General features: G+C 39.1%; 1 protein-coding gene across 2 annotated transcripts in view; it reads left to right on the top strand.

The window, feature by feature from the left end:
- The window catches only part of rasgef1ba (RasGEF domain family, member 1Ba), an 88,259-nt gene extending 72,940 nt beyond the window's left edge, over positions 1–15,319 (top strand). For both annotated transcript variants that reach the window (XM_048188186.1, XM_048188187.1), the window contains 11 exons: positions 125–262; positions 3,805–4,017; positions 4,176–4,250; positions 5,155–5,250; positions 5,491–5,593; positions 7,390–7,469; positions 8,952–9,047; positions 10,642–10,737; positions 10,981–11,104; positions 11,573–11,645; positions 14,611–15,319. In XM_048188186.1, coding sequence (XP_048044143.1) covers positions 125–262; positions 3,805–4,017; positions 4,176–4,250; positions 5,155–5,250; positions 5,491–5,593; positions 7,390–7,469; positions 8,952–9,047; positions 10,642–10,737; positions 10,981–11,104; positions 11,573–11,645; positions 14,611–14,635 — 1,119 coding nt within the window. In that variant the 3' untranslated portion in view covers positions 14,636–15,319. The remainder of the gene's footprint in view (positions 1–124; positions 263–3,804; positions 4,018–4,175; positions 4,251–5,154; positions 5,251–5,490; positions 5,594–7,389; positions 7,470–8,951; positions 9,048–10,641; positions 10,738–10,980; positions 11,105–11,572; positions 11,646–14,610) is intronic.
- The last annotated feature ends 323 nt before the right edge of the window (positions 15,320–15,642 follow it).

Here is a 15,642-nt window from a genome sequence, read left to right as displayed (position 1 = left end):
TGTCAAACAAGGTGTCTTCAGTCATCATGGTTCCTCTAGCATTATAGCAAGTAACTTTAAGAATCTGGGGGACAATAATTTGCAATTGCAATTACATTGTTGTTTATTTTTACTTTATCTATAGGCAAGAGTCAGGAAAATTGCTCCTAAGATCCTGCAGTTACTGACTGAGTGGACGGAAACATTCCCCTATGACTTCAGGGATGAGAGGATGATGAAGAGTCTGAAGGAACTAACACATTGTCTCAGTACAGGAGATGAAGTAAGTCTGCCGCTTCCAAGTGTTGGGTGATCATTTCAGCAGAAACAATGAGCTTTTCATTCTTAAGGAAGTGTCAGCTAAAGGGCACCACTGTTTTCAAGTAATAGTAACCTGAAAGGTGTGAACACTTGCGTCAATGACATTAGCGTTTCTTTATGCCTTTAGTACCACTATTAGCATAGACAGAATAAAACATCTTTGCATAAGTCTTAGCATGGCTTCTTTAACATTCGGCTGCTTAAGACCCAAGATGTAACACGTTGGGTGAGAAGAGTGTCAACACCTGGGCAATGGGAAGTGAGATTTCTTTAGACCTGAAGTGCTTTGACAAGAGGAGCGAGAATAAAGCTCTTTTGTTCAGTGGCTTTTGTCTTCACTGGTGCTTTTCCACAGGCTGCATTTAAATAGTTCCATTAGCGCTGACTCGTATGTTACAGTGTTCTGGCTTAGCACTTTTTTCCTCAAAGGGACTTTTTCACCACATTTGGAATCATCATTTACGCTAGATTCTTTAAAAAACTTCCCGGACACAAAAAACCAAAGCGACACTCTTTGGTTGTGTTAATTGATTAGATTTTATTTTTTACATCAGGTTATCGTCCTTCTGTTGTGCTCACATGATACTTTTGTTGTCTATCGGCCAGAGCTGAGCCTGTCACTTCCTCTTAAATTTGAATGTTGGCAGCTCTCATCAAGCTTTGTCCTTGAACGTCCCTCTGGGCGTTTTTCTCCATAGTCCGCAGTTGAACAGTCATCCTTTGTCGGCAAATCTTGATTTTTGTTAGTGTACAGTGAAATAAAAAAGAGTTGCTGGAGCAAGGTCTGGTTATCTCCCATGGTTGTGAGCATTAGTGTAATGACTAACAGCAGGGAGCTAGTTGGAATAGTTTAAGATGGAGGATGCTCACCCATTAGATCCAAACAAATGATGTTTCACTAACCTGAAAAGACAAGCAGGACTCATCCTCCGGTGACTTGTGTAGTAAACACATGTGTGGCTATTGATCTGCTTCATCCCGACCCCAGAGATCGATGGCCTTCCGCGGCTCCGCTAAGCTCATGGAGGAAACGTGTGCGTGTCGTACCGCCTCCTCAATCTAGCGAAAGGGTGATAAACTAATAAGACTGCATGCACACTCAAAAGATAACATGGAAAGCTATAACTATATAAGGGTCAATTATGTAGTTTACCTATTTATTTATATGAAAACTCATGCATTCATGCATACAATAACCTGAACACACCTCTTATGTGATGAGCACGTTTTTAATTTCTAAGTTCAGTTTATTTTTGTATCAAGAATGTGGGAATAATACAATGGTCTTAAATAAAACAGCCTCATTGAAGGATGAAAGAACACCTTTAAACAGCATATTTTAAATTGAAACTTTTCTTAAAATGTAACAAGTAAAAGAAATGCATGAAACCAACATGAATACAAAAAGCACTATTATTAAAGTGTGTATATATATATATTTTCCCTTATGTATAGTTGGACATGTCACTGACCCATGATGAGGAAATAAAATGGTTACACCATTTTGTTTCAAAACTCAACAAAGTCTCTTTGATGTTGACATCTACTACATTGGCGAGACAAATGAAATCTGTGTTTTGAGTTAAGACTGTCTGGTAGATGTGTATCTGTGCATGAGACGAGCGTCTCGTAGCGTGAAGAATGCATTTGTTCAGACTATCAGTATGTTGTCTGTATTATGTAATTCAGTCCCTGTGTTTTTCCCCTCCTTGTGTACGGCATGTTCTCGTATGCGAATAATGAGAGTGGGGTAATGAGCGTCTATTACAGTGGAACACTGACTCTACATTGACGGGGGATTCACAGCAGTCAGAACTGCACAATGGACAATAGGTGTATTTATAGTAATACATGAGCCCATCTGAGACAAATGTGGTGTATTTTCAAATGTACTCTCCAGTGCTCGCAGCCCATCATAACAAGATCACTATGTAGTGATTTCCAGTTAGGCCTTTTATGTTTTGACCTCTTCTGGACCTCATCGGTCCTGATGAGTTTGCCAGCAGTTTGTTGACCTAGGGTTTTCTCTCTTTTTACTGGCAGTTGCATCTTAGATCTCTTGCTTTCGGTGCGGGAGCTGAGAATAGATGTCGTAACATCTGTCTCCAGACCACAGTTTGGTATTCTTCTGGTCTGCTTAGATTGTCATTATGCATGTGGTCTTCTCTATAGGAAAGGCAGGGCGCAGATGCACATTTGCAGCTCCAGGCATTTGGTGCACATTTGGACACCTTTTGCAAAAATTCTGTTTATTGGGAAAGTAATGGAGAGCATTCACCCTTGACCTGGGTGCGGTGTGTCCATGCCAGAGTGATCTGTACGGCTGTCGTGCCAGGGTTAAAAATGTGGAGGCGGCACACAAGCAGCTTTCTTATTTTTCCACAACAAGTGAGTTGTCTGATTTGCTGCTTAAATGTCAAGCAGTTATCACCAAGAACTCCTGCTAAAAATAATCTTCTATTCTTCTGTTAGTGTCAACATGGTGGACCTTGGAGAGGGAATTAAGACACTCTGTGATCATTTCAAGTGCTGCAAGGTCTCGTCTCATTCTGTACTCTCTCTCTCTCTCTCTCTCTCTCTCTCTCTCTCTCTCTCGTCAAATCATCAATATTCTTGAATCTACACAATGCTGGAGTGCACAAGAATGCAGGTTGTTCTGAGTCAGATGGATTTATGTGCCACTGACCTCCTGCACAACAGATTAATGGCCACTTTTTATTTTCTGTGCGTCAGAAGGGATTACAGAAGCCGATGTTTTGTACATCCTGCACTCAATCAGGAAAATGTTTGAACAGCTATCGCTATATCTACATGGTTAACATGGAAACATTAAAGGGCCGTTCGCACCAAGAATGGTAATCATGACAATAACTTCATTAGCGTCCACACCAATGGGCAATATTGTTCTGTTTATTGCAAGCACACACTGCAGTTATGTTTTCTGCCTCTTTAAATGCTCAAGCTCTTTTAAAACAGGTGGATTCTGATTGGATCTACTTCTTAAAGCCCACTGGTTCTCGAGAAGGCAGGGATGTAGATATTTGCCTGACTGATGTTGAGCAACAGGGCATGACCGCTGCTGTCCACTTCTTATGCAACAGAAGTCCAGAACTGCGTCAGGCTCTTGTTATTAGATAACTCGACCCCATCTTGTGTTACGAGGGGAAATGGGAGGCATGCAGGAACTTTTTGAAGGACACGAGTGAAGTGCTGCTGTTTCGTAATCTTGCATTAACTGTTTATGTAACATTCTCAAGACCCTATCTTGGAACCATATAAGCTGAACCACCATCATTGCTGACCAATCAAGAGGAAAGGGCTTTTTCCCACCATTATACGCCTGAAAATCCATTAGATGTTTGCAGGGCATTGCCTCAGCTTTCTTATCAGTGCAGGACACATTTTGTTGTCAGTCCTTTTAAATGAAGGATTACCAGGTAATTCTGGTCAATAAAAGCACGGTTGTAATTAAATCAACAACTTCTGTCTCCTGTCTCTTTCCAGCTCTATCGTAAGGCGGTGCAACAGATGACACAAACGCTGATCCGTAAGCTCACCACACTGAGTCAGTATGAGGAGGCCCTGGCTAAGATCAACTCCTCTGTGACCGACAGACTAACTGTGCTGAAGACCAAACCTCAGTCTATCCAGAGAGACATTCTGACCATCTGCAACGACCCCTTTACCCTGGCACAACAACTCACACACATTGAACTGGTGAGATGAACTTCCTCAGTTTACATGACCTTACATTCCTCACCTCCCAGTGGGTTTGGATTGATTCATTTACAAAATCAATAATACGTGTAGTTATTTTCAAGGTGACCATTTGGACTTACTGCAAAGGTTACGTTGACATCATCTTTATTTTTCAGGAAAGACTGAGCTACATCGGACCGGAGGAGTTTGTTCAGGCATTCGTTCAGAAAGACCCTCTTGACAACGACAAGGTAACAGTTCCATCCTATTTATGGTCAGCAAGGTCATCTAAAAATACATTCAACGCAAATGTTATGTCTTTCGCTCACTACAGCAAATATCCAACTTTGCGAATCAATACGCCCAATGTTTACGTGAACTCTCGGGTTCAACACGGTGTCACCTTTTTCACACAGCGTTCACAGCACATTCCTCATCCAATCTATCATTGTCCAAGTTTCCCTCGTCACGTTCCTCACAGTGTCCTTTTGTGGCCAAAGCCTAGCAACTGGTTTCTCACAATAACTCGCCAAAAGTTTGCTTAGCCCTGCCTCGTAATGCACATTGCCGTCTGGCTGCTAGGCAACAGCTCGTGTCAAGGCGTTACTGGTGCGATTTTCTCTTTTGTTTTGGTCGCCATCTCTCCAGAGGGTCCTTGTGCACCGTTGTGGCTCTCTGATGTTGTCCGTCAAAGGTAGAGTGGATTGTGCATTGTGTGACGGACGGCACAGTCAGACTGCAGGAATGCGAGGAATGAAGGTTTAGAGTGACCCAAGCTTTCAGACAGAGCGCCTGCATACATTCCCTAAACAGATAATAGCACAAACTCTCTGATTGAATGTGCATTGTTGGAGATCATCAGTCATCTCAGAGGGCTTTGTTCTTGGGTTGGGAATATCCCAGCATGCAGAGTTCTGTGAGATCACTTAAAGAGCGATATTTCACAAATTATGAACTCTTTACATGGCTATCAAAGTTCAACTACTTCATGTAAAAAAAAAGAAAAAAAAAAAGATAACCAATATGTTGTCTTTTTTTAAAAAGCAAACTGGAAAACATTGTGGCGCGATGTTCTAAATGAAGCTCTTGACTAAACTCAAGCCTCAGTGTCATTACAATGTTGATATTGATCTTTTGAAATTTTGATTCTTGCAGAGATGCTTTAGTGATCACAAAAAAGCAAGTAACCTGGAGGCTTATGTGGAGTGGTTCAACAGGCTCAGCTACCTGGTGGCGACGGAGATCTGCATGGTAATTATCTGCGTATATAGATATGACTCACCTAGCAACTTAAATTCCTGTACATTTGTTAGTTGTGTTGCACAATTAGTGTTTCTAATGAGATTTTAAATGTAGGCTTTAGGTAAAATATACACTACCTTTCAAAAGTTTGGGGTTAGAAAAAAAAGAAATGTTTCTTGAGCAATACTCAGTTATAAATATTGCTTTATTGATGATCATAAATATTTATTTATTGGTTTTCTTCTGCAGCCTGTAAAGAAGAAACATCGGGCTCGTGTCATTGAGTTCTTCATCGACGTGGCACGGGAATGCTTCAACATTGGCAACTTCAACTCGCTCATGGCCATCATTAGTGAGTGTTTTGCTGTCCTTTGCAACACTTTGCTCCAGTTCTAACCGCTACAGAAAGCTCTTTTGTTCCTCACAAATCTGTTTGGATAAAACAGTTTGCTGTTTTGGCAGGATTTGGTTTGCTTTTCTAATCCCTGCTCTTGTACGCTTAACACACACAACAATGTCAGATCTCTTATAGACTCTGCAAACAGTTTATCAGTTTGTGTTTGTTGAGTGCTGCAGAGAGTCTTCTTTAGCTGTGTGTCAAGGTTTAGATAAATTTCAACCTTTACTGTATCTTATCTGTGTCTTTTCTTTTGTTTGATAATCTACAGATAATCTTTAGCTATATTATAATATAGCTATATATTATAGAAAATAAATATATTCCCAACATTTTTAAACTGGTTAGATTTCTAATAAAATATGAGATAAAATATGCATGTTGTTATTATCAATAATAATGATTAGCTGCATTAATCATCCACCCAGGCCTGTGCCTGAGGCATTATGGGTAGGGGACCAGGAGTGGAGAGGGCCATGAGATAAGGCAGCTGTTCAGCCTGTGTGAGTGAGAGCTAGAACGAAGGAGCAGCACCCTTCAGGCAGATGGTCAGTGCTGACCAATCCAATAGACTGAGAGAGCGACCGACTCATTGAGAGAGGGATTGTGGGAGGGAGGGAGTGGAACCAGCTGTCCTTTCCCTGGACATTCCCTGGAGACGAGCCTATGGGCCGGGACTCTTACACAAGCCTCTCTCCCTAGAGATGGAGCGCTGATATTAAAGTCACTGGAACAGAACAAACAAGTCATGGGAAAGGTTGATCACTCCTGTTTGTGTTTTTTGGAGGCAACGTACATTGTGTGACGTGAAAGGAGTGTCAGCGCGTGGCTGGGATTGAAAGATTATTCGCACAAGTATCATGTTAGTGTGACGGAGGAGCTCTGGGCCTGACACCTGTTCGTACAGACAGATTGTTAATGGTACTAAAGCCTCAGATGGCTCTTTTGTTGATGGATAGATGCTGCTATTGTTCAGGCTTAAAACTGTTGTATTTGGGGAAGAAAAGATCTGAAATTACAGGATTTTTAGATGTAGGCCCAGAACACAAAATATTCAGTAAAATATTAATATATGACCTACAAATATAAATGTTTTTGTTCTTCATTGGTTAATTCTAATGTCTTTCTAAAGTCAATGTGAATTGATATTTCCAGACCATTTTACTTCTTACTTTTTTTTTTTTTTTTTTTTTTTTTTAATAGGAAGAAATGAATATTTTTTCAGCAATGATGCATTAAATTGACCAAAAATCATAGTAAAATTGATTTGACTTGATTTAATCCTTCTGGAATTGTTTATATTATAAACATTATATTAACCCAAATGGACTGAATGCTAAACCGATGGCTAAATAATACCAAGAATTTACGTTAGGAAAAGAGTTGAGTTGAATTTTGATTTCACGTTGATTTTAAAGCTTCAAAAACAAGTAGATTAACATCTAAGCAAGGCTTAGTAAGAAATGATTTTGTCATCAGTACAGAGAAATCAGATTGGTTTACCCACCCCTAGTGATTTCCAGTCAAAACTCTGACCTCATCTGGTCATTAGTGCTGACCACACAAGCCCATCGTGACCCTCGGCACTCTAAGCTGAGCTTATTGTTGGAGGGAAATGATGCTCCTGCTAATGCCATTGTTCATGTAGGCTCAGGGGCCTAACTGCTCTATTTGCTATAGAGAAACTGCACCTCTGACAGGAAACGAGGTGTTGCAGTGTGCTGACCTGTGTCTGTTTCTGTGTCTTTCAGCCGGGATGAACATGAGTCCGGTGTCGCGGCTCAAGAAGACCTGGGGCAAAGTCAAAACCGCCAAATTTGATATACTAGAGGTATGTGTTTTATCATGATGGGATTGATGCTGTCTTTTCTGTTTACAGCAGTGGGTGGGTGAGACTCACTGGAGTGAGGATTGAACATGAGTGGGATTGAATGCAGTGCTGACATGGCACTAATCACATTAAGTGTCCAACCCTGGCTCTTGTCCCCGTGCATGCATGATGCTCAAACCCCTGACAATATGGACGCCACCTCTTGCCAATTTTAGTCTCTAGTGGGCGAGAATTGTTGCTTTTGTATCATCATTTTTTTGAAGCACAGTAATTCTCCCTTTGAGTGGGTGTGCAAATGTTTACAAAGCTTTTTAGACCACATTTGAGAGGGGTTGAGACCTTTTAAGGTTTTAATTTTGAATCTGCACACTGTGTTTACTGTCTAAAAAGGGTTTGTTTGGGTATTTTTTTATCTTTATAGAGGCAGAGGCCTTGAACTTGATATATGACTTATGTGACACACACACCTACACATGGTTCAGTCTCACCTTGTGGCTTGTAGTATTTTGAGGTGTAAATAAGGGACTGTATGTGTAGTCTTCAGGGAGGATCAGCCTCTGTATCACAACACACAACACCCTCTTTTCCTTTTGTTTTACTCTTAGACAATGGAGGATTGTAGGATAAAAGGCTTAGTGGGTCTCTTGCCTTCCCTGTTTACTAGTCCCTAGTAAAGGTTTGCTTACCTTAGAGAATAATACTTTTATTCAGCAAAGATGAATTCACTTTCTCAAAAATAACAGTAAAGACATTTATAATGTTGCAAAATATTTATATTTGGAATAAATGCTGTTTTTCAAAAAAATATAAAAAAGTATGTTTCCACACACACACATTGATAAACATTGATAATAAGAAGAAATGTTTCTTGAGCAGTAAACCAGCACATTGTTATGAATTCTGAGGGATCACGTGACACTGAAGACTGGAGAAATGGCAATGACTGGAAATTCAGCTTTGCCATCACAGTAATAAATACATTTTAAAACATATTACTATAGAAAACTATTATTTTAAATCGTAATATTATTGCACACTTTTACAGTTTTTAATGTTATTTTGATCAACTAAATGAAGCCTTGGTGAGAGTAAGAGACTTCTTTCAAAATCATTAAAAAATCTTACTGACCCCAAACTTTTGAACCATAGTGGACCCACTAAAACTGCTGCTCTAAAGCTGGTTAAAGATGACCGAATCTTTGTAAACGTGTCACCTTCAGGCAAAAAGTGTGATGAAGTTCGAAAGCACATGAAATGTATCATCTTACTTGGTTCCCATGAAAGAATGTCTCTTGCTGAATAGTAACTAGAGTGACTCATGTTGCCTTTGGTAAATCAGTAGTTCTGACTAAGACGTAACCATGTCAAATGGATATAGGGCTTATTATAAACTTTAGTTTGTAGAAACCACATCTACATTTTCAGGCAAAGACCTGAGGTTGGTGCATAAACCTTTTTTTTTTTTTTTGTCTCTATTCTCAGCACCAGATGGATCCCTCTAGCAATTTCTACAACTACAGAACAGCGCTGCGTGGAGCCACTCAGAGATCCATCACTGCTCATAGCAGCAGAGAGAAGGTAATGCACTTAATTTCTCCTTCCAGACGTTTTCTCACAGAAATCCTAGGAACATTGGTTTCATAACCCTCTTTGGGTCTTGGTGTTTTCAAACAGTGTTTGAAGTGTGTGATATGTTGCATTGATATTGGCAACAGACGTAACGAGGATAATGATAAAATCAGATTCCTTACGTAAAATGTGTCAGTAAAAAAATAGCTTGAAAATGCAGAAGCTTTGTATTTACAGTAAACTGAGTTTGGCCTCTTTGGCCGGGAGTTATGTAATAATGGTTGGACCGCTTGTGGATGATTTTCTGAGGGCAAGGCGTCAAATGGGACATTCTGTTTCCTCTGCAAAATATGCTCCGTTTTTGTTCTAAAAACATGGCAGTCGGCCAGTTAACAAAATGTTCTGATGCTCTTCGGTGTTTTCCGTGAGCGAACTCACCCAATGAAATCCATCCGGCATGAGTCTGCCAAAAGGATGCTCGATATTGTTAATGTCTTTGTTAAAACGCACAACTGTTTTGTGTGTTCTTATCTTTTTTTGGATTTGTTTATTTGTTTTAGTTGAGCTTCGTAAGGCTTGTTTTGCATCTTTGACTGGTTAGGGAGGAGATGTTCGCTGTGTGGGTTTGGGTGGTGAGACAGAATGTTCCAGAGCAACTCTGGAATGCTCTGCTTTCCGTGGGGGGACGTGCTTTTTTTGCATCACAGTGGCCCATGTCACTTGTTTTTCCCTAAAATCAAATGTGTTTAGACTTCGGCTAGTGTCGTTACTTTAAAGATATAAGGGACAAAATAAGTGCATGTTCCAGGGCAGGAATTTCCACTGTAAACAAATTAAATCAGGAATGCATTACTGCTCCCTTAATGTCCTTAACTAATCAACATGTTTGACTGCTCGTATTTTTGACCCCTTGTTTTGTTCGCTAGTGGTTATTACACTTATTTTAAGCTCAATTTGAATTTGACTTTACTGCAATTTTTTATTTGATTATTCATTTCTCAGTTTTAGTGTGATATTCTGGTTTAAGAAAATATAAATGGCATGGAATAATTTATTGTATTAATATTATAAAGAAGTATTTATTTTCATTTTCAGAATGATGTTAATTTTCAGGTGTAAAAATGTTTTATAAAATGCAAAAAAAACAAAACAAACAAACATGGCACTTGTTTTTGCTTGGATATATTTTGATCAGTGTGCCCTGAATTTTAGTTCTTCACTATTTTCCACATCTGCTGCATATTTATGCATTAAAGCTTGAACTGCGGATTGTTTTATTGTGTTTTGAATACAGGAGTGACACATCTATATATAGAGACAGCTTTGTTTATCATGTTGTAGCTGAATCTGCTACTATAGACTTTAGATTTCAAGCCTCACGTACATGCCACTACTTCCTTGCGTCGTGAATCATTGTTATTGCCCTCCAAAGTGGTAGATCCAGTTGTGCTCTGCCCTGCAGGCTTTTAGAGGCTGTTCTAAAACAATGTTGCCTAATGCAATCTTACTGTGAAGATAACTCTCAGATGGCCTCCAGTGAGGCTGCTCGATTTGGTCAGTTATAGCTGTTGTGTAATCTTATGTTCCCTTTTTTGCCTTCCAGATTGTTATTCCTTTCTTCAGCCTCTTGATCAAAGACATTTACTTCCTCAATGAAGGATGTACCAACAGGCTCCCAAACGGACATGTCAATTTTGAGGTAATGCTTTCTGTTTGGCTTGGCAATACATGCGAGCATGGAAACAACTGCCGTCACAGCTACTGAGTAACAATAGATGCTTGAGAAAACACTGTCACATAGCAACAGAAGCATCCAGATTTAGTTCACTGACGTATGCATCTGCTAAAATGAAGTTTCAAGGGCATCAATTCAGCGTGAGAGTAGCTACACACGAAACATAGGCGATGATCTCTAACAGAATCAATCTTGACTGTGCTGCAGAAATTCTGGGAGCTGGCCAAACAAGTGATGGAGTTCATGACATGGAAGAAGGTGGAGTGTCCTTTTGAGAGAGACCGCAAGATTCTGCAGTATCTCCTGACCGCACCAGTCTTCAGTGAAGATGGTACAGATGTTTTGTGATGCTTTTCAATGCTAGCTTATTAAATACACTTCTTTTGCATGTTTTTGTGGCGTCCCCTGAGCAGTATCATTGGCGATCATCTACTAAAATCCCAGACACATAATAGTATTGAGGGAAGACGGTGTTCTTTTGCTGATTATACATTATTCCTACATTCTGTCTTACTTGTTTACTGTCAACTCGGGCTTCCTGTCTAAACTAAAGCTCTTCTGCGCACTCATTTTCTGCCACTCACGTCATAAACCTGTTCTAATGACAGTTGCGAAATAAGCACACACGAAAGCAGACACAAAGACAATTGCGCTTGTCATAATTTATCTCAGGGGTAAGATGCCGTCATGCTAAATAACCAAGTGACACGAGTTCAGAACATTCCTCGTGAGTGAAAACAGGTGGCTTTGTTTTCTGTTGATGACACACTCGTCTCATCTCAATCTGATCTATTCGCAGCTTTGTATCTGGCTTCATATGAGAGCGAAGGACCGGAAAACAACATGGAGAAAGACAGGTGGAAATCTCTCAGGTGTGTATATGATTCATCTTGCTCTCTTGGCAAGTGTAAATGCATTCAGATGTTGAGATTATTCCTGACCTGTTTGAAGAGCAGTGACTTTTGCTGATAGAAATTGTATGTTAGTAATTGAGTTGCTAATCAAAAAGATTTAATTAACAGGGTTCCCACTGTCAGAGAAATATCACAGAATTTAAATTGTGCTGTCCATGTCTTGAACGATAATTAATACAATTAAATATTATTGCAATCTTAAAAGTCATGGAAATTTCTATAATAAATGTACTTTCTTCTAGTTATGCTATTCATTTAGTCGGTTAAATATTGCTAGTTTAGAACTTGCAAGCCAAGTAATATCTGATTTATAAGCAAATTGTTGTTTTGAATCTGTTCTTTTCAGTGAATTGTTCAAAACAGTCACAGATTAATCTGAATGATTCATTGGCAAGTTGGTCAGAATGTGAAAGTTTAAAAAAAAACAACTTCTCATCTAATAATAATAAACGGTCAATGGAAATTAAAGGGTTAGTTCACCCAAAAATGAAATTTCTGTCAATAATTACTCACCCTCATGTCGTTCCACACCCTTTAGACCTTTGTTCATCTTCGGAACACAAATTAAGATATTTTTGATGAAATCTGAAGGTTTCTGAACATAGGCAGCAACATCATTGCACCTTTTGAGGTCCAGAAAGGTATTAAAGACATCATCAAAATAGTCAACGTGACTATAGTGACTACTTCATGTTAAGAGAATGATGGGGAAGAGAAAAAAAATGTTGAATAAATTCATAATTTTTTTGTTTTAATGCACAAAAAGTGTTCTTGTCACTTCATAACATTAAGGTTGAACCACTGCAGTCACATGGACTATTTTAACGATGTCTTTAACTCTTTAAAACTGGATGTGTCGTCGGCGACACATCCAACCAAGCTGTATTCATGTTACCGTAACTCTTGAACCGTTTGCGCCATCGTAATAATTCAAATTGCTACAAACAGTAAACAACTTGGGCTTTTCGGCAATATAAGGGTTATTATGGTAATTCATGGTGCCTTCCGTCAGCAAATGGCAGCCGCTTTCGGGGAGAGCGGGTGGAAGGAGGATTTGAACGGAGAGAGGCAGTTTAGGGAGTTTTGGATCGCATAAATAATAGAAGAATAATAGAAGAAACAAACAAAAACATGGCGAAGGAGTACAGAGGTGATTGGGATGATTTTTTATAAGACTTGGGAGGAGGCTAAGTGAGACTCGCATTTTGCATTTGGTGTGTGCATCTGTATAATGTGTCCATGCGGTAAATGTACATGTGCCAATGCGTGCATATGTAGCATGTGTATGAAAAAAATTTATCCTGAATGAAAACTGTGCAACCAAGTGTCACAAAATGACTTGTATATATGTAATATAGTTGAATTTTCAAGTTTGAAGTGTTAGATTCTTTCGATCATCATTTTCTCTTTTCTTTCTAAATAAAAATCAGAAAAAAATTTTTTTCTTTTTTTTTTTCCGTCTATTTAAATTCTATTTACAAACTCACCATATACATTAATGGTCAATAACTGTAATTAATTTAAAGCCAGTTGTTTTCTGAAAAAAATGACACCTTGCACTTGAAGATAGCACATTGTTAGAGAATTTTATAATAAAAAAAACGTAATATGTGAAAACGGGCTATTTTACCCAAAGGGTTAATACCTTTCTGGACCTAAAAAGGTGCAAAGGTGCCTATGTATGGTTCAGATACCCTTGGATTTCATCAAAAAATATCTTAATTTGTGTTCCGAAAATGAACGAAAGTCTTAGGGGTGTGGAACGACATTTGGGTGAGTAATTAATGACAGAAATTTCATTTTAATCTTTAATTAGTGAAAAAACTGTATTATTTTGCATTACTTTTATATTATTTTTTTTTTAAGGCATAGTTTTCCTTTGTGTCTCACTGGAACATTACACACTAACTGAATGGAGTGTTGAGAATTACATCGTGTTGCCTTAATGTTTTTAAAGTATTTAAGAACACTTATTACACTTTATAAAGAAGCACATTATCTGTTTTTGATCTCGCATTCATTTCAATCAATTATTTTCAATATGTAAACAAACAGCTGACAAAAACATCTTCCATTAACGCGTGCCAAAGACCACGCAGTGATAGATACACACATGTGTGCTTGGAAAAGGGTGGGACCTCTTGGCTCTTGCTAAGTCACGTTTCCTGATAGCTTTACAGCTCAAGAGATGGATAGAGAGAGAGGGGGAGGAAGAAAGGGATTGCGGAGGCTAACGGTGGACTGCGTTTTTTTTTTTTCTTCTTTCCACTGCGACAGGATCTGTCACAGCACCAGATTCTGTCTGTATCAGCAGTTCGTGCTCCACCCCACTCAGCACTTGTATGACTCTCAATGTCTCAGCGTTGAGGATAGTAGCCCACCAGGAAACAAGGCAAAGCAGAGCAGAGAGAAAAGACAATCCAGCTGATGCATACTGTAGACAGAAGAATAATGTCCATAGGGCAAAGTTGCCTTTTATTGCTAGTCTAAAACCAGCTTATACTTGATTTATCAAGTGTAGGGCGTTGGACTTGGATCAGCACACAGGACAGATACTGTACAGCATGTCCATTCAGTCATCACGCACCCAGTCTGCTTATACTAAAATGTATACGAGGGGCTTGTAATATAAACTCAACATTTAGGGTTTAAAGTATAGTATAGTATCATAACTGGACCTTTCGGTGAAAACACCTTCTCTCTGGTGACGTATGCAGGGCTTTTTCAATCCTTTAGTCTGCTTAAACTCCGCCCTACACTTTTTTTTTTTTCTCTCTTTTAATCGGATATACATCACAATATGGAAGAAAATATGTCACTACTTCTGTTTCTGTTTCATTATGTATTTTTGATGGATGGATCATTTTGAATCACATTTGACTCTTCTAATCATTAAACGACTCTTTTGCTTCATTTCTTGCAGGTCATCTTTGTTGAACAGGACGTAATCCTGTGAGGAGTTCAAAATCAAGTGAACCTTCTAACAAGCAAGCTGTGTTCCCCTTTTGTCCCCTCCAAAAGTGAGATGTATCCCTGTTTTTCAAGGGAGATGACAATCCATATTTTGCTGAACGGTGCATTTTTATGTTGGAAAGAGCAGCATCTTTTTACAAGGCCCTTCTCTTTCTGTCTTTCATACTGGATATTTCAGGCTTTTTCATGTCTTTGTGCGGACTTTTGTACTCCTTTTTTCCCCCCTCTTTAAAACGTGGTTTGAGCTGAAGGAGAAATGTATTGGATATGTCCCTCGACTACAAACCAATTCCAATCTATGCTGTCGTTCTTCTCTGTTGACTCTGTGAGTATGCCGCTGGTTGGCAAACTCAATTGGAACAGGTTGGGGAAAAGAAAAAAGAAAGAAAAAAAGAAGCTATAAACCAGCATTATGTGTACTGGGTTCCAGTACTGTATATTTTTATTGTACCTGAAGCATTAATTTAAGTATAGATTTATGTTGTCACTATTTTTTGATATTGTGTTTGTCAGTTTTTTATGCATATGAGATGAGAGTAATGCATTGCTTTAACCTCTGTGAGTGACCATTGGTGTATGTGCGTGACAGACCCGCTGAGGGTTGCCAAATGCACTGGATGCTTCTGTGAATAAAGATGTCAATTCCTTTCTTGTGTAAACTCTTGTGTGATAATTCTGCAGCATAAAGCTCCCCTCATCCCTTTTTATCGTCATAACGGTTCACTGTCGCCAAATGTTGAAGGAAAAACAGTGTTTGTTTGTCAGTGTTACAGTTTTAATGCTGTTTCTTACACAATGAAGGTGATATTTATTGAAGGACAGCTCACTGTGTAAGAGAATTCTCCCAAGTGCTGTTGGCCATAGTCAGTGGTGAATGGTGTTATGTCGTCCTCTGGTGGTGAAGTGGAAAACTACATCATACAAACTAGGGGGCACTTGCTCTTACAATATATGAAGGCTTATCATACCTGTGGTAGTCCAC

Source organism: Megalobrama amblycephala, linkage group LG4 (genome assembly GCF_018812025.1).
Source record: "Megalobrama amblycephala isolate DHTTF-2021 linkage group LG4, ASM1881202v1, whole genome shotgun sequence".
Taxonomy (NCBI): Eukaryota; Metazoa; Chordata; class Actinopteri; order Cypriniformes; family Xenocyprididae; genus Megalobrama; species Megalobrama amblycephala.
This window is presented reverse-complemented; position numbering and strand designations above follow the sequence as displayed.